Genomic DNA, 18,335 nt, shown 5'->3' with positions numbered 1-18,335 from the left:
CGCTAATCTAATTAGGGTTTATCCATTTTATTTTACGATAAAAGATATTCAAAATAAAGAATTAGACTATAAAAAATAACAAAAATATATGTTTAGTTGTTTACTATATTTTACATTAGGATAAAGTATATTTTTTGTTTCTGAAGTTTGACAAAAGTTTAAATGATATCCCTAAGTTTTATTTTGTTTCAATTTTGTCCTAAAAGTTTTCGATTTGCATCAAATATACCCCTGACAACTAATTTTCAAAAAATTTAAGACCAATTCAACAACAATCTCATAAAAACAACTCTCAACACAAGCAAATCAAGCATAATTTTTATATATTATTGTTAGATTGGTTTTAAATTTTTTAAAAAATTAGCCGTAAGGGATATATTTGATACAAATAAAAAACGTTTGAGATAAAATTAAAACAAAATAAAATTTAAAGATTTTTTTAAACTTTTACCAAACTTTAAAATAAAAAATATACTTTATCCTTTACATTATTTCTTACGTTATCATCCACAGCTAATAGAATTAAACACCACAGCACACCACTATTTTGTGCAAGCGTGGGAGTGAGTATGTATGGCTAGTAGTGTTTTATGAAAAATAATTACACATATTACTTTTACTATTTGGACATTATTATATTTGCTCTATGAGAGTACCCTCTCAATGTATTCTGGTCTTAAGAAACTCTCTATTGCACAAACCTAGCTATGTAGCTACCTAGTTTGTGTTGGTTGCCATATGATTCCAATTTAATCAGTGAGACGAAAAAAAGATATGTTTTATATGGAAGACAGATCCTCTATGCACTAGACAATGGGAAAGAGGGCTATCCCATAGCTCAAAAGGTTCATCAAGAAAAAGAACCTTTTTCAAGATTTCTATAGCAAGATAGAATTATTTCTTCATGTGTGAAACAATTAATATAATAATAAATTATATTAAATATACACTAAAATTAGGAGATAATACTCAATTTGGTCCCTGAACTTACACGCGCGAATCTCAATTTAGTCCCTAAGATTTCAATTGCCTCTATTTAGTCCTCAAACTTTGTGAACATAACTCATATTAGTCCTTTAAATAATTTTCAACGTACAAACGTTAACGGAACACTGTCGTAAATAGCCGGATGCCACACTAAATCTTGTCAAATGATGTCATTTTAGTTTTGGCACTCAAATAACCCAAAAACAACATCGTAAAGGTCTTTATTAAAATTTTACTTAACAAAATAAGTGATATGATACCGTTTTTGAGCTATTTAAATGCCAAAACTAAAACTACATCATTTTACAAGTTTTAACGTGACATCTGATAGTCTATAACAGCGCTCCATTAATGTTTTTATACTAAAAATTGTCTCAAGGACTAATATGAGGCACGTTTATAAATTTTGAGAACTAAATAAAGACAATTGAAACCTCAAGAACTAAATTAAGACTCGTGTGTAAGTTTAATAACCAAATTGAATATTAACTCCTAAAATTAGTTATTAATATAAAATATATGTTATAATCTAAAATATATATTTAAAATAAATTAAACGATACATTATTTATTTATAAATATATAATAACTGATTTTAGTATTGATTTTAGTATACAGATTCGATTTTTAAATAACAATAAATAAATAAATTGGATCTTTTGGTTGTCAAGTGTCAAAGCTATACCAAGAATGGCAGAACAACTGTGTGTGCAGTACTGAAATAAAAGAACTTATTTTCTGGGAAACTTCTTCAGTTCTCAATGTCAATTCTATAGAAGAATCAACAGTTAAAAGCTGCAACCATGTGCAATCAGCAGATAAATAGTAAATACTTAAATCTATCAATTGGATTTTCGAGTTGATTAGATTTTATTTATGTTAAAATAAACTGATTACCGAAATTAGTACAGACCAAATTTATTAATTTAATTTGAACTTTTAAAATTCATCCCATCAAATTCAATTCATTTTAATTTTGAGTATGATTGAGTGAAAAAATTTTCTATCAATTTACAAAAATATTATATTTACATTAAAAACCAATTACTCAATTAATTATAATATATTTGTGTATACATATATGTAATATTTACACATAGTATAATTGATATTTTTTTTTATCTAATGTTCGATTTTTACTTAACGTTCCAAGCATGAAAAATTTTAAAATGTCATACTAATGTAACAATCTATTAAAATACTCAGAAGAAAAAACATAAATCCAATTCACTTTACTCTCCTAATAATTGAAGAATTAAGACACCATCATCGTAACATTTGTCATTTTGTTAAATTCTATATTATCTACATTCATTACAACGGTCAACTCAATTTCAGCTTTAGTTTGGGTCCCATTTCTATAAAAGCTTAAAATAAAATGAAACATTTAAAGTTTAAATCCTTAATTATACCAAAATATGCAAACGAGAGTTAAATTCCTGCTTTTATCAACAAAATATGTAAAAATTTTCCATACTTTCAACTTTCAAGTTAACAACAAAAGACACTTGTCACAGTTTGTTTACATTTCAACTTCTATATAATTAGTTAATTACCGGTATGCGTTATGAGTTGTCCAAATTATTTAGGGTAAAAATTTACAAAAAGAAAATTGATAAGAGAGTATAAGACCATAATCTTTACCTTTTTCATTTTTTTTTTGGGGGGAATAAATAAAAATATTCCCCATGCTACTTTGCAGACAAAATAATTAGTATTACCATAATCACAATCATTAGCACATGGGGGATTGCTCTATAGTCAAATAAATATATAAAAATATAAATATTCTACATAAATGAATTTCCAAATATGGAGCTTGATTGAGTGACTTTTTAATAAAAAAAAATTTTTTGAGTTATTTTTTTTAAAAGATCTTATGAAAAAATAAAAGTAATTTTATGTTTGGGTATCTCATGCAAAAATTTTTTTTATTTATTAATTATGTTTTGGTATAACAATATAAAAGTATTTTTTTGTTTATTTATTACATGAAAAATATCTTATTTTTAAGAGAAAAAGATCTTTTAAAAAAGATGTAAATTACAGCTTTTCAAAATTTTTTTTTATTTTTCTAGTATTTTTATTTTTACTACTAGAAATTTGCCAAACACGTTAAAAGATAAAAAAAATCTTTTTTTATTGAAATTTTTTTTAATCAAAATAATGGCACCCAAATAAGCACATAATATAATATTATTAACAATAAATAAAGCAAAAGGAATATGATAGAGCAAATCAAAATACTGTATGTGCTTCTTGATGACTAGGGTTAGCCGTAGCAAATTAAGCAAATCCATGTAATTAGTCTTTGTCTACTTCAATAGTATTATGGTGAAAAGGACAGCACAATTATTAATGCATATATTTATGTGTGTATGAATGTATATAAAAGTGTATCTAGAGGTTGAGGTTGCACAAGAGCATGAACCCGTTATTGGTTATCTTTTACTCCAACTTTGACCCATTATATCACCTTCAGATATCATTTGTCGGGCAATTGATAGCGATCTCTTTGCCCCATTTCTATCTTCTTAATCACAATAATAAAAGGATTCATATAGGAATAAGACATTATTGCTATGCAACTGTTCACACAACATTTTTGAAGGAAAAAAAAAAGGTGTAACCATGTAAAGGAAATCGAACCAACCATTGTTCGGTAGTTAATTCGATTTACTAGCATCTATTTAATTCATTTCGATTTACTATTAAAAAATCTAATTCGAAATAAATTAATTTAATTTATGTAAATATGTGTATAAAACTTTGACGTAATAATTTTTATTTTGAGAGATTCTACAATTTTAATATGTCTTTAATTTAGTTATCGGTTTCGCTACGTTACCAACAGCATATCTGCCAACTTCTGCCAACTCTTATTTATAATTGTGTTTCATGAGAGTGTGTTCTTGGATGTGTCTAATAAAAATGTCTTTTTTATAACTGTGTTTAATAGAAGTGTCTTTATAGATATATTTTCTGGATGTGTCTCTTTATATATGTATTTAAAATATATTAATTATTAGACACATCCACGAATACACTTCCATAAAACACAATTATAAATAAGAGTTGGCAGAAGTTGGCAGATAATATGTTGGTACCCTATACTTTTCCTTTAGTTATATATTTTATTTTATTTATATTAATAATAAATACTAAAAATTTCATAAAAAAATGACAATACACATTAGATAACATTAAAAAAAATCCCAAAAAAATAACAACATCCATAATATGAACCAAAAATATATATAAAATATTATTTTTTATTTTAATTTTTTTAATTGAGTTTAAAATTTAAATATAAAATAAAAAAAATTAAAAAATTGACTTATATTAGTTAAAAGAAATTAATTATATAATTGAAGTGAATTTATTTTAATTTATAATGTTAAATATTGTTTGGAAAGATATATAAACAATGCTTTAACAAAAAAGCAATTCTACTGAAAATTAAAAAAATTAAATGATTTGACCGCTTCAGTACATGAACTTAATTAACTGTCTTTGACTACCTAAACTACCAAATAAAAAATTTTAATTTTAACTAATTTAGAGTATAAAATTCTTTCTATTGATATAAAGGTCACTTTAACTTAGAAACATGTTCTTCACTCTATTACTCTAGCAAGATGATTGGTATCATGTTTATCTGACTCTTTTTAGTGAGGGAAAAAAAAAATACAACAACTTCTTCTCCCAAAAAGAAAAAGAGAAAAGAAAAAAGAGTAATTTTTTAGAAGAAGTAAAGAGTAAATAGCAATAGTAAAACAGAGAGAAAAAAGTGTGCAGAACAGAGAAAAGCAGAGCAAAACGGAAAGCAAAGCAGGGAGAGTGAATGATGCAGATGTAGATGCAGAGGTACTACTCTCTGTTACTACCACCACACTCAAATCCTTTGGATCCGAGAAACTATACAATATTAATCATTATTTTATTTTTCCCTTTCCATCTTCCCCCAAACACCGCCGAATTTTGGTTATTATTTATCACTTCTATTTCAATTTTTGTATTTCTTTTTTTTTTTCTTTGCCCCCTCACCCTTATCCTCTTTTTTTTTTTTTTTTTTTTTGTTCTCTGCAGAAAGTGATAGAAAGATAAGGAAGAGAGGTAGGGACAAGAAGAAGGAACCAAAGTGTTTGTGAAGTATTTGCTTCATTATCAGCAATGGGAAGTTGTTGCAGCAAACTCTGCATATGCTGGTGGCCCTGCTGCTGCAACAAAAGATCAAATCTTCAAGACTTACCCGAAAATGGTGAAACTTTGTAGCTACCCATTATTTGATTTCACTTCACTATCATGTTTTGCAATTCAAGTTTCGTTCTTTAACACTGATTCGTTTCTGGGTACACAGAAGATGGGAACAAGGGTGAGAAGAAGGGTCCTGCTAGCTCTAGCTTCACTGAGTTCAGCTTCGACCAACTGCAAACTGCCACGTCAGCATTCTCGCCCGACAACATTGTTTCTGAACACGGTGAGAAGGCTCCCAACGTTGTCTACAAAGGGAGGCTTGAAGATGATAAGCTTGTTGCTGTTAAGCGCTTCAACAAGTCTGCTTGGCCTGATTCTCGACAGTTCCTAGTTCAGTTCGTGCTCTTCTATGCATTGCACTCTTTGGCCGCTTTTGTTAGTTGGGATATGATGCAAATTTAGAGATACAGAGATAGAAATTTGTGTTCTCTCTGTTTCCAGTGTTTAGAAGATCGAAAATATAGAGATTTATCTACGGTTTGAACACAATTTTGTGTCTATGTATTTGTGTACTCCTCTCCTAGCTATCAAATGCAGTCTTTGTGTTTTTGTGTCAGTGGAAGTTGATGGCTTTTTATGCGTCTTTGTTTGGTTTGTGTTTTCAGGAGGAAGCACGGGCAGTGGGGCAGCTGAGGAGTGAGCGTTTGGCTAATTTGGTTGGGTGTTGCTGTGAAGGAGAAGAGAGGTTGCTTGTGGCAGAGTTTATGCCCCATGAAACTCTCTCCAAGCACCTCTTTCACTGTGAGTTCCATTCATTTTTTCTCTGTCTGGTTTTGTTAATTGTAATCATTTGTAACAGATAGGGGAAATGAATGTTTTGAGATATGCCATGTTGTGTCAACAATTGCCATGGACTAGACATTTTGCATGAGAAGCTAAATGTTTTCAGAAATGTTAACTTCATAACCACTGATTTGTGATTTTGTGATTTGTGCGAAATCCGTCTGGCAGGGGAGTCCCAGCCCATGAAATGGGCAATGAGGCTGAGAGTTGCCTTGTATTTGGCACAAGCATTGGAATATTGCAGCAGTCAAGGAAGGGCATTATACCATGATCTTAATGCTTATAGAATTTTGTTCGATCAGGTAGTTAAGCTTCTACGAGCAAGCTTATTCCTTTTCTTAAGTCAGTATGTTTTATCAAGCAATGTTTATGTTTACATGGTATCAATGGTGGACAGGATGGCAACCCTAGACTCTCTTGTTTTGGACTAATGAAAAACAGCAGAGATGGCAAAAGTTATAGTACAAATTTAGCCTTCACCCCTCCAGAGTATTTAAGGACAGGTAAGAACCAAATGAAATAAAATAAAATATTGAAGTACATATATATATGTTTGGGATGAAGGAATGAAGAGGCTGAAAACCATTAAAAGAGCAGTGAGATTGCAGTACATGAAGTAGTTGGATTATATAGCTACTTTGTTAGTAACATTCCATACTTCACCCCATTAAATTGTGATCAGGATCCTCTGTGGTATCAGTATTTTATAGTCTTACCTTTTTCTGTTTTACCTCATTGAAGTGGAAAATCAAACCTTTTCTTTCAATTTTGGTGTTACCTTATTATTGTGTTATGAGTTGGAACCATATCTTCATTGATTTATTTTGTATTTTCATGCCTTTTGACTTCCTGACTTATTCAATTTATTAACTTCTGCAGGAAGAATCATCCCAGAAAGTGTGATTTACAGTTTTGGTACACTTTTGCTTGATCTTCTTAGTGGCAAGCATATTCCACCAAGTCATGTATACTTCTTGTTTCCTATTGTATTTTAATCTATTCATTTCAATTCAAGGAGCCATTTTGTTCTCCAAAATCTTTTACCTTTGGCAAATTGTGCTTAAAATATTGCTGGACCAAATAAAATGATCACATCATCTATGGCGATAATAAATTAGATGGGTACTGTAATTCTTTTACATGCAGGCACTTGACCTCATACGAGGGAAAAATTTTTCATTTCTGATGGACTCATGTTTGGAAGGTCATTTTTCAAATGATGATGGAACTGAAATAGTGAGACTAGCTTCGCGTTGCTTACAGTATGAACCTCGAGAAAGACCAAATGCCAAGTCGCTTGTGACTGCTTTAACTCCTCTTCAGAAAGAAGCTTCAGTATGTTCTTTTTTTCACTTTCCTGCTTTTGGTGTCAACTTTCTATATAGAAGGTTAATCAACGGTCAATGTTACTTGGTGTGAAGCACACTGGAAAGCATACATGCATTTGGTTTACAACAGATCGTATTTGGCAGGTACCTTCGCAAGTTTTGATGGGCATACTGGAGGAGGGTGCATCATCAAAAGAAACAGTTTCATTGACACCTTTTGGTGAAGCATGTTCTAGAAGAGATCTCACTGCAATATATGAAATACTGGAAAAGGTTGAGTATAAGGATGACGAGGATGTTGCAAATGAGGTAATTTACTTTTCCCTGTATTTCTTTCTCATGTAGCAGATTTTATGCCATCATAGGCTTGTCTTGTCTTGTTTTTCTTTTTCTTTTCCCTTTTGTCTTCAATTCACAAAGTATATTATGCAGTGCTATTTTCTTTCACCACTAAATTTTCCTAGATTTCTAAGCAACTTTTCCATTGCCTCCTTCATGTTTTAATCATTAACTGAGGGGTTTGCGTGTCTGCATTATAAACTTTTACCATCAAAGTGAGCTATTTCTTCTACCACCACTTGCCTCTGAGACTTTTCATCTTGTGAAAGAAGACTGTGTTGCTTTGGGGATCAAAGTTTCAATAAACTGCCAAATTCTCTTTCTTCATGTTAAAATAAACTGTCTGACTTATTTGACATCGTCTGCATTTGGTTTTTGGTATCATGATCCATCTAAAGACACTGGTTATAAATAACTGAAGATATTGTTTTGTGAATCTCTTATACATGATTAGTACCTTTTGAGTTCACTTGCCCAAAATTATTTCTTTTGTCAGAAGTAGTTTGATGAATTATAGTGAAATTTTTTTCTTGTTAGTTCTCGACAGAGCTTGATTTCGGTTAACCTTGTATTATACTTTCTTTGGAACACAGCTTTCCTTCCAAATGTGGACAGATCAAATACAAGAAACCCTAAATGCTAAGAAGCATGGAGATTCTGCTTTTCGTGCCAAAGATTACCCTACAGCCATTGACTACTATACAAAGGTAAGTCCCATAAAAATAAATAGAATGCAGCTTCCCTAAAACAAACTGAAGAGAGTTAAGTGGTTACTATGGAATATTTTGTCTGAGAATTGCACCATGCTTGTTTTCTGTGTAGTTCATTGATGGTGGGACCATGGTATCGCCGACTGCTTATGCAAGGCGCTGCTTGTGTTACTTGATGAACAACATGCCTCAAGAAGCTCTTGGAGACGCCATGCAAGCTCAATCAATATCGCCGACCTGGCCAACTGCGTTCTATCTTCAAGCAGTGGCACTCTTCAGCCTTGGCATGGACAATGATGCGCAGGAAAGTCTTAAAGACGGCACAATGTTAGAATCCAGAAACCAGAGAAATTGAATTGAAGTGTATATACTCTTTTTTCCTTTCTTTTGGTTCTCTTTGTTAGAAGCATTAGCTGTATGTATCTTTTCTTTCCAGTATGTTCTGCAGCTTCTGGATTCAGATTATTGACTGTCTATGCCTTGCAATTTTATTTCTCTTTTCTTTCAAATATATAATTAAAGCTGTGAACATCAAATTTGATCAAGTGCCTGTAAAGTTATTACAATTCTGATCATATTTAGGGATATTCAAAGAATCACTCGCTTCCAGTAAGACTCAGTTTTTCCGTTTAAATAGTGTCGAAAATTCTGAGAATTTGAAATTTTTACTAGAACATTACATTCGTTATTCGTATCATATTTTCACATCTATTCTTTTGGATAACCATTCATACGGTTAATGTAAAAAAATAGTTATATTTATTACTTACGTAATTGGATATAAATTAAACTATTTTACATTAATAATGCATCAAAATTAAATTCATAATAATAATAAGGGATAAAGCTTAGAATTAAACTAAAGAACGAGTTTGATTAACTGCTGAATTATTTTTGGAGCTTATCATGGGCTAACTCAAGTTCATAACAAAAATCAATCCCTGTTCAAAGAAAAAAAATTTGACCTAAAACAGACATGGAGAAGAATAAAAGACCTCCCAAATTGCAAAGTATTAAATTGGCACTTCCTCACATAACCAATGCAGAACTACCCTCAAAAAGAAAACACAAGGGTTCCAAATTGAATTACATAGGAGGCCTCCCAGTGCCAAGTAGCTGACCAATTAGATTAGTCACCTGCCATGGAACACAAGAAGAAACAACAAAGACACACATTTAGACAGCAAGGCAAAATTACTATAATCAACATTAGCAGTTCCATGATATCAGAGACAAGAACTTCCATGATCCATGATCAATGTAGATTGTAGAACATGCTTTTGCATTGCATCAAATTATCAGAAATATAAAGCAGCACATAATCAAACATGTACCAAACCATGCAATGTGATATAAGAAATAAATACTGGATGAGTATGAAAACTAGGCAAGATCTTCTTACATGCCAGTATTTTGAAACACAGCGATCAATGCAACTATTTTCGCCCATGTTCAGCTCAGATTCCTTGTACCTGAATTCCACCATTATCTCAACCATGAAAATCAGCACCCATGAAAACAAAAATGACACTAAAATCTATGCAAAACTAGAAGAAAGGGAAAAGGGAATTTCCATACCTATTATCAACACACTTGTTGAAACAAGTTTGGGTCATCCTGAATCACAAAACAACCAAAACAGATTACCAAATTTCTTTTCTTTTCGAATGGAAGTGTTAAAAGATAATCGAAAAACAAAAGGATTAGAGGAATTTAAATTGAAATCGAAATCCCTACTTGTTGAATAAGTCGACCCTGTACTCCAATTCCTTTTCAGCCATTCCAAATATCTGCTCAATTAACGCACCAATGACTCAAATTGCAACCCAAAAACAAAGATCAACAATGAAATCAACCCCGCCAAAAAGAAAACGAGGAGGAAAATGAAATTCGTTCGCGAAGGGTCCAAAATCAGAGAAAGAGAAGAGAATACCTGCCTGTTCTTTTTCGAGGCCAGAAGGGGCGTTGTTTGCAGCCATTGCAGCTTGAAACTCCAATCGAGGGATGAGAATTTGGAAGGTCGGAATCAGAAGAGGGAGTGTTAAGCTGCAAATAAACCCTAAGTCCCTTTGCCTTCTGATTCGTTCTGTTATATTGTTTAGGGTTTAGGGAACCTACAATTTTGATATTTTTTTATTAAAATAATAAATTTATATCTTATTTTCCAAACTGGTATAATAAGCTTAAAAAGTCGCCAAAAAAAAGCTTAAAAAAATAAATAAATAAAGAATAAATGACCATTTGTATCCATAAAAGATGAAAACACTGACATATATACATACACTAAATCGAAACTAAACTTGTACCCATATAAGATGCTTTTTGTGTGACAAAAATACTCTATATTTGGAGGATTGGAGTGCCACGCAGGATACTTTTGTCACACAGAAAACATCTTGCGTAAATACAAGTTTAATTTTCATCTAGTGTTAATATATATATCAGCGTTTTCATCTTTTATGAGTATTAATGGTCATTTATTCAATAAATAAAACTGCTTCTTAAATTTTCTGTCAAAAGTCAAAACATTAAATATTTCTTCTTAAGAAGAGATATACAGAGAATAATGTTTCTTTTTGTTTTTTTGGATGGTTGATGATCAATTTTTTTTTTTTAGGGTAGTGAACTTTTTTATTACTTGTTCCTTTATATGCTGACTTCAAATTAGAAAATTTTAATTTAATATAAAATTAATAATTTTACAATAGAATATAATACATAAAAGTTACTAACAAAAGAAGTACATATTTCATCTTCTATAAAATAACATATTGTATAATTTTTATCTCCTATAAGTCTATAACAAGGAGATTTTCAGTTAACTAATAAAAATATAAAAATGAACTAACTACAAGTTCTTGAATATTATATGGCAACTACTCAAACATTTTAAACTAATTTCTATAAATTAATTTGCGATTAAAATTAGTTCTTAAAAAGCAAGTTAATTCAATTTACTTATATACACATCATAAATCAAAGTAGGTTAATTCGATTTAGTATTGTGTTATTTATTTAGGATTCAACTTTCCTTCACAGAATTTATTTTTTATCGTTTTAATGAGCAACAAAAAGCATATTAATATATACAGGTTTGGGTCAATTTAGATAGAAAAATTATTATAACTAAATTGTACTAAAGTATGTATTAATAATTTAATATGCTCTTTATTGTTTGTTAATAGGATATAAAATATGATGTATTTTCTATACACATAAATTGAATTAGCCTATATCAATTTATCATTGAAAGAGGCCTAGATTCCAAAAAATTAAACAATTTCTCTTGACAAAGATAGGAGACTCGAATTTACGAACTCTTAAATGAGTATAGAAAGACTATACTATTTAAGTTATAACTCATTGGCATTTACATAAATACTTTATTTTGTACATAAATCGAATTAGAATTATTCAATTTATGGGTATATATGCTTGTTACGGTGGGTAACCGGAGATTAATGGGCCGGATGGCGTTGGTTGGCCCAAACGTATGAAGGAGGTGGCTTTCGAGTGGACCTGGTACTCGGTGTTCCTCCGTCCGACTTGTACGTGAGAAAGAATGTGGGGTGGTACCTGCAAAGACACTCCGATGCCTAAGTTAGCAAGAGTGTGAGCAGGTTAGAGAGTATTGGAACTTAGAGATACCTGAATGGTGTCAGTGTATTTATAGTGGTGAACCAATAACCACCGCTGAAGTAGTGCCACCTTTTTAGGCGGATAACCGCTCCCATATCTTAGGGAGGTTAAGATATGGCCTTATGAAGTGGTTAGAGAGTTTCCAGGGGCAGTTACTCATTCGAATGAGTGTTATCTGCCAGCTAGTCCTCGTATCCGACTTCTTTGGAGCAGGTCGTGTTCAGTACCGACTTCTGGGGATGAAGGCTGGTACTGGGGAGGGCCAACCCTTTGGGTTGGGCTTCTTTGCTTGGATCCTGGGCCCTATTTATTGGGCCAGGGTATGAACAGTGCCCCTACTCGAGCCCAATTTCTTTTTAAGAGTTGGGTTCGAGTATTCAACTCGAGGTCATAGCCGATTTGCAAGAGGACCGACATGATGGTTTAAGAACTGACGTGATTTTTCGTGACTTTTGGGTTCTGACAATTACGTCTAATCAAGCGTCGTGTCCGTTAGGGGTGTGCGTAGGGATTTAATGGCCTTGGTAACGGTACATCTTCATTAATGATTGCCCCAATTTTACCATTATGCCCCTAACGTTCTTATAAATACTTTCTCTCTCTTTCGTTGTTTCGTTTCTGCGATTTTTCAAATTTCCCTTGCATTCATTCGTGCTGCATTCTTGCGTTTCGAAGGCTTTTACTTCCTCCAGTCTTGATTTCAGACTTAAAGGTTAGCTTTTTTCCCCTTCTGTAACATGCTTTCTATTTGCGTGCCTTTATTTTGTAGGTAGACTGGTTTGTAGGCTTTAGTTCCGTACCCCCTTCCTTTAGAGACCGTGTGTTGATTTTCCTTTTTTTTTGTAGGTTTCTTGTCACCCCTTTTAAGAAAAGAAAATGGCTTCCGTAGATGTTCTTTCTCAGTGGGTTGATGTCACGGTCCTAGGGGAGGAGCCTTCAGTCGATACCGAGTTTATCACCCATCTTCGTACTCATCATAGAATTTGTACTTCTGAAGAGGATGAGCCGAAGTATGAGTTGGTAGTCCCGGGTCCAGAAGACCGGGTTTGCTTCGGGAGGGCCGACGAGGCGGCCCCTCATTTCTTTTTTATGTATGAGAGTATGGTCACCCGTTTGAGCGTTTTTCTTCCATTTTCAGAGTTTGAAATGTCTGTGTTACGTCATTGCCGGGTTGCTCCCACCCAGCTTCACCCCAACTCTTGGGATTTTTTGAAAATTTACCAATTTATCTGCCAGGCCTTAGAGTTCCCGATTTCTCTGAGGATTTTCTTCTATCTCTTCCATATGACCAAGCCCTTCAGTGAGCTAAATAATAAGCAACAGTGGGTGTCCTTCCGAGCCATACAAGGTCGGAGGCTTTTTACCCTTTTTGACGAATCCTTTCACGATTTTAAAAGCTATTTTTTCAAAGTTCAAGCAGTAGAGGGTCACCACCCCTTTTTCTTAGATGAGAGTTCTTCTCCTCGCTTTCCTCTATACTGGTTAGAGGCCTCCCCCTGTGAGAAGTATGGTCTGGACGACCTGGACGAAGTGGAGGCGGCCATCGTAGGGTTCCTCCGAGAAGTGTGGGGGAGGGCCCCATACTTGGATACTAAAAAATTTCTCCAAGGGTCGCCGGCCTTTGTCCAGTCACAACTAGGTAGCTTTTTGCGTTTCTCGCTTATTTCCGACTTGTAATTTCTTTTACCGACTTGTCTGACTTTTAGCTACCAATTTGTTTTTGCAGAGATGGCAAAGAAAAACGCTCAAGAGTCTTACCAGAGGGTTCAGGAAGCCAAGGCAAAGTCTCGTGCCAGATCTGGTGGTGCTAGGGCGGTTGTCTCTCCTCCTCCTCCTCCTCGGAACGTTGGGACTCCCTCCCAACCTATTGTAATTTCTTCCTATGCTTCCTCTCTGCCACCCCCTTCTGTCCGACCTACTCCTGAACCAGAGCCGAAGAAGCGCAAGACCTTAGAGTCTGGCGCTTCTGGTGAGGCAGACGCTCTTGCGTTCGTCCGAAAGAACATTTATCCTCATGCTCGTATGAGTATGGATGATGTTTCTGTTCGGCACTACCTCACCACTGTGGTTGAGGAGAGTCTCAAGACGACGGGGGTTTGTGGCAAACTCTTAGATATATTTGAGAAGACTCCTATCAGCTCTTTAGGGACGACCTCGAGGGTCGAGGAGCTGGAAGGCAGGCTTCGCATATATCAGGAGCATGAGAGGGAGTTGGAGGGGGAGGTTGCCAAGCTGAAGGAGGAGAGAGACAGCCTCCGGGAGAAGGAGAAGAAGTTGCAAGCCCAATGCAACATGGAGGTGGATTTGAGGAAAGCAGCGCAAGCCAGCTACAACAGTTTATTTGCTGATCTTGTGTCTGTAAAGAATGACTTGCTGAATGCTCGGAAGGCCTATACCGAGTTGGAGGACTCTATTGCAGAGGGTGCTGATGAGGCTTGGAGGGTTTTTAAGGGGCAGGTTGGAGTTATTGCTCCTGACTTGGACCTTTCTCCTTTGGACCCTGATAAGATTGTTATTGATGGTGCCATCGTGGATCCTCCTGTCCCCGTGGTGGAGTCTGAGTCTGATTTGAAGACTCGGGGGCAGAGGATCATAGAGTCCCCTCCTCGCTCTAAGGACGCTCCGAGTTCTTCTGCCGCTCTTCCGACTTTCTCTCCAACTCCTGGTCCTGGTGGTGGTGATCCTTCTACTCCTCTTGCTAAGAAGTGATTTTGGCTATTGGGGCCCGGCCTGTGGGCCCCTCTTTTTAAACTCTTTTATATTTATTTGTTGATGTTTGCAACAATTTTTTGGCCTTTTAGGGCCGTAAACAAAACAAATTTTCGATACCCTTTTTAATAAGGGTTTAATTTAGCCTTTAAATAAATGCCCTTTTTTGGATAAGGGTTTTGAGTTACCTTATGCGCGCATGCTTTTCTGTTCGTGGTTCTTTTGACTCTTTGATCTTTTCTGGAAAAAACCTTTTCTTTGGGGCTTGCCTACTTTTCTGAATCTCTTTGATCCTCAAGGCAGCCTTACAACTTTTTCTTAGTTTTATCCTATCTCTTTTTGTTATTCCTAGTACTCAATTTTGTTTTATTGAGTTTTTCGTGACTTAGGCTACTTTTGCGATTCATTTTAATTTTACTCGGTTTCGCATTCCGACTTATGAGTCGGACTGCTCCCGAGTTTATCATGATCGACTTCTATAGCCTCTTTACGCCGACTTGTACCTCGTCGTTTTATCCTGACGACCATCTAGGTCGGTTCATGGGATTTTCACGTTTTGTCGAGCTTAAATCGGCGCGTTTCGTAGAAAGAGAATAAAAAGGGAATTTAAAAGAGATATTTAAAATGAAAGAGATCTTTATTAATTGAGGAGGTACCTTATTGCTACTAAGGGCTTTTGATAATTTATTTTCCCTTAGCCCCTACTATGATGCCTCGTTAAAAACCCTTTTCAGAAAAAACCCTTTGATTTTGGAAAAAAATCATGAAATTGGGAAAAGAGTACATCAGGGAGTAGGGTTCGCTTTTAGCTGTAGTACCTTTTCATATTACAAGCATGCCATGATCTTGGTAACTCGTTGCCGTCGAAGTCGGTTACCCTATAATAGCCCTTTCCTAAGACCTCGTTGATCTTGTATGGTCCTTTCCAATTAGCAGCGAGCTTTCCTTCCCCTGATTTGTTGACTCCAATATCGTTTCTGATTAGGACCAAGTCATCTGGGGTGAAACTCCTTCGAATGACTTTTTTGTTGTATCTCGCGGTCATCCTTTGCTTCAACGCTGCTTCTCTTATCTGGGCTTCTTCTCGGATTTCGGGGAGCAAGTCGAGCTCCTCTTTGTGCCCCTGTATATTCCCGATCTCGTCGTGGAAAATCACTCTTGGGCTTTGCTCATTGACCTCTATTGGGATCATGGCTTCTACGCCATAAACTAGTCGGAAGGGTGTTTCTCCAGTGGCGGATTGGGGGGTTGTTCTGTAAGCCCATAGTACTTGTTGGAGCTCTTCAGCCCAAGCTCCTTTCGCATCTTGTAATCTTTTCTTCAGCCCTGCCAGTATGACTTTGTTGGCTGCTTCGGCTTGCCCATTGGCTTGTGGGTGTTCCACTGAGGTGAACTGGTGTTTGATGTTCATACTGGCTACTAGGCTTCTAAAGGTGGAGTCGGTGAATTGGGTTCCGTTATCTGTGGTAATGGAATAAGGTATCCCATACCTTGTGATTATATTTTTGTAGAGGAACCTCCGACTTTTTTGTGCAGTGATGGTGGCCAGTGGTTCTGCTTCTATCCACTTTGTGAAATAATCTATTCCCACTATTAGGTATTTGACTTGTCCTGGCGCCTGGGGAAAAGGACCTAACAAATCCATTCCCCATTTTGCAAAGGGCCATGGGGAGGTGATACTGATGAGCTCCTCTGGGGGGGCCACGTGGAAATTTGCATGCATTTGACACGTTTGGCATTTTTTCACAAAGTCTGTGGCATCTTTCTGCAAGGTTGGCCAGTAGAATCCAGCCCGGATCACCTTTCTGGCTAATGACCTTGCTCCGAGATGGTTCCCGCAGATTCCACTATGTACCTCCTCTAATACCTCGGTGGCTCTTGAGGTCGGTACACACTTTAACAATGGTGTTGATATCCCCCTTCTATAGAGAATATTTTTCACCAAGGTATAGTGTTGTGCTTCCCTTCGGATTTTCTTGGCCTCCTTTTCCTCCTTGGGGAGGATGTCGAATTTCAGGTATTCGACCAAGGGGTTCATCCATCCGAGGTTTAATCCGACCACTTCAAAGACTTCTTGTTTGTTTTCCATTTTTACCACTGAAGGTTCCTGGAGAGTTTCTTGGATCAGGCTTCTGTTATTTCCTCCTGGCTTGGTACTTGCTAACTTGGATAGGGCGTCTGCTCTGCTATTTAGGTCCCGAGTTATGTGCGTGACCTCGGTTTCTGCAAAACGCCCAAGGTGCTCCAGAGTTTTTTCCAAGTATCTCTTCATATTTGGGTCTTTTGCCTGATATTCTCCACTTATTTGGGAGGTCACCACTTGAGAGTCACTGTATACCATTACCTTTGTAGCACCGACTTCTTCTGCCAGCTTCAATCCTGCAATCAAGGCTTCATATTCTGCCTGATTATTTGAAGCTGGGAATTCAAACTTGAGGGAGACCTCTATCTGGGTTCCCCTTTCATCTACCAATATTATGCCTGCGCCGCTTCCTGTTTTATTGGAGGATCCATCTACGTAGAGTTCCCATGTAGTTGGTTTATCCTCTTGATCCCCTGCATATTCTGCAATGAAGTCGGCGAGGCACTGGGCTTTAATCGCCGTCCGAGTTTCGTACTTCAAGTCGAACTCGGAGAGCTCTATTGCCCATTGAACCATTCTTCCTGCAACATCCGTCTTTTGGAGGATTTGCTTCATGGGTTGGTTCGTGCGGACTCTTATTGTGTGAGCTTGAAAGTAAGGCCGTAGCCTTCGAGAGACTATCACTAAGGAGTAGGCAAACTTCTCTAATTTGTGATATCTTAGCTCAGGGCCCTGTAGAACTTTACTGATGAAATAGATTGGGTGTTGACCGTCCTCGTCTTCTCTTATCAAGGCTGCTGAGACAGCCTTGTCTGCCACGGATAGGTATAGGACGAGGTCTTTTCCGGCTACAGGTCGGGTCAAAATAGGAGGTTGGCTCAAAAACTTTTTGAACTCCTGGAACGCCTCCTCGCATTCGGGAGTCCATTCAAATTGGTGTCCCTTTCTCAATAGGGAGAACAGTGGAAGGGATCTTAGTGCTGATCCTGCCAAAAATCTGGAGAGAGCTGCTAGTCGGCCATTCAGCTGTTGGACCTCTCTCAAACAAGTCGGGCTTTTCATTTCTAGGATAGCTCTACACTTGTCGGGATTGGCTTCGATCCCTCTTTGTGTTAGCATGAATCCTAGAAATTTTCCTGCCTCCACCGCGAAGGCGCACTTTGCAGGATTTAGTCTCATCCCGTGCAACCTTATGGTGTCGAAGATTTGTGAAAGGTCAGACAAGAGGTCGACTTCTTTCTTGGTCTTTACCAGCATATCGTCGACGTACACTTCCATTAAGCTCCCTAGGTGAGGGGCAAACACCTTATTCATCAGCCTCTGATATGTGGCCCCTGCATTTTTCAATCCAAATGGCATGACCACGTAGCAAAAGTTAGCTCTGGGCGTGATGAATGATGTTTTTTCCTGGTCTGGTTCATACATCGGGATTTGGTTATACCCTGAGTAGGCGTCCATGAACGACAAGTATTGATACCCCGAGCTAGAGTCTACTAGGGC

The 18,335-nt window shown here is 36.0% G+C and overlaps 3 protein-coding genes across 6 annotated transcripts; 2 read left to right on the top strand and 1 right to left on the bottom strand.

Annotated features, from left to right (window-relative positions):
- The first annotated feature begins 4,592 nt into the window (after nucleotides 1-4,592).
- LOC107613434 (serine/threonine-protein kinase BSK5) lies at nucleotides 4,593-9,000 on the top strand. Of its 4 annotated transcripts, none has more exons than XM_016315419.3 (11): nucleotides 4,593-4,854; nucleotides 5,077-5,248; nucleotides 5,348-5,574; nucleotides 5,850-5,985; nucleotides 6,196-6,329; nucleotides 6,425-6,530; nucleotides 6,907-6,992; nucleotides 7,174-7,362; nucleotides 7,500-7,664; nucleotides 8,288-8,401; nucleotides 8,517-9,000. In XM_016315419.3, exons 2-11 carry the CDS (start codon nucleotides 5,161-5,163, stop codon nucleotides 8,757-8,759), a joined length of 1,488 nt encoding a protein of 495 aa, XP_016170905.1. In that variant the 5' UTR covers nucleotides 4,593-4,854; nucleotides 5,077-5,160; the 3' UTR covers nucleotides 8,760-9,000. The 4 variants fall into 4 exon arrangements, with proteins under 4 accessions (XP_016170905.1, XP_088353701.1, XP_088353700.1 ...); XM_088497575.1 differs by having other exon boundaries at nucleotides 4,716-4,854; nucleotides 5,351-5,574; XM_088497574.1 differs by having other exon boundaries at nucleotides 4,816-4,971.
- A 275-nt stretch (nucleotides 9,001-9,275) lies between these two features.
- On the bottom strand, nucleotides 9,276-10,512 carry TIM10 (Tim10/DDP family zinc finger protein). The gene is made up of 5 exons (XM_016313700.3): nucleotides 10,342-10,512; nucleotides 10,142-10,194; nucleotides 9,983-10,021; nucleotides 9,807-9,876; nucleotides 9,276-9,541 (listed from the first exon to the last, which is right to left on the bottom strand). The coding sequence occupies exons 1-5, from the start codon at nucleotides 10,381-10,383 to the stop codon at nucleotides 9,491-9,493; spliced, it is 255 nt and encodes an 84-aa protein (XP_016169186.1). The 5' UTR covers nucleotides 10,384-10,512; the 3' UTR covers nucleotides 9,276-9,490.
- Nucleotides 10,513-12,919: 2,407 nt separating this feature from the next.
- On the top strand, nucleotides 12,920-14,752 carry LOC148546999 (uncharacterized). The gene is made up of 2 exons (XM_088496155.1): nucleotides 12,920-13,682; nucleotides 13,770-14,752. Exons 1-2 carry the CDS (start codon nucleotides 12,920-12,922, stop codon nucleotides 14,750-14,752), a joined length of 1,746 nt encoding a protein of 581 aa, XP_088352281.1.
- The last annotated feature ends 3,583 nt before the right edge of the window (nucleotides 14,753-18,335 follow it).

This window comes from Arachis ipaensis, chromosome B8 (assembly GCF_059453495.1).
Source record: "Arachis ipaensis isolate K30076 ecotype BB chromosome B8, ASM5945349v1, whole genome shotgun sequence".
Taxonomy (NCBI): domain Eukaryota; kingdom Viridiplantae; phylum Streptophyta; class Magnoliopsida; order Fabales; family Fabaceae; genus Arachis; species Arachis ipaensis.
This window is presented reverse-complemented; position numbering and strand designations above follow the sequence as displayed.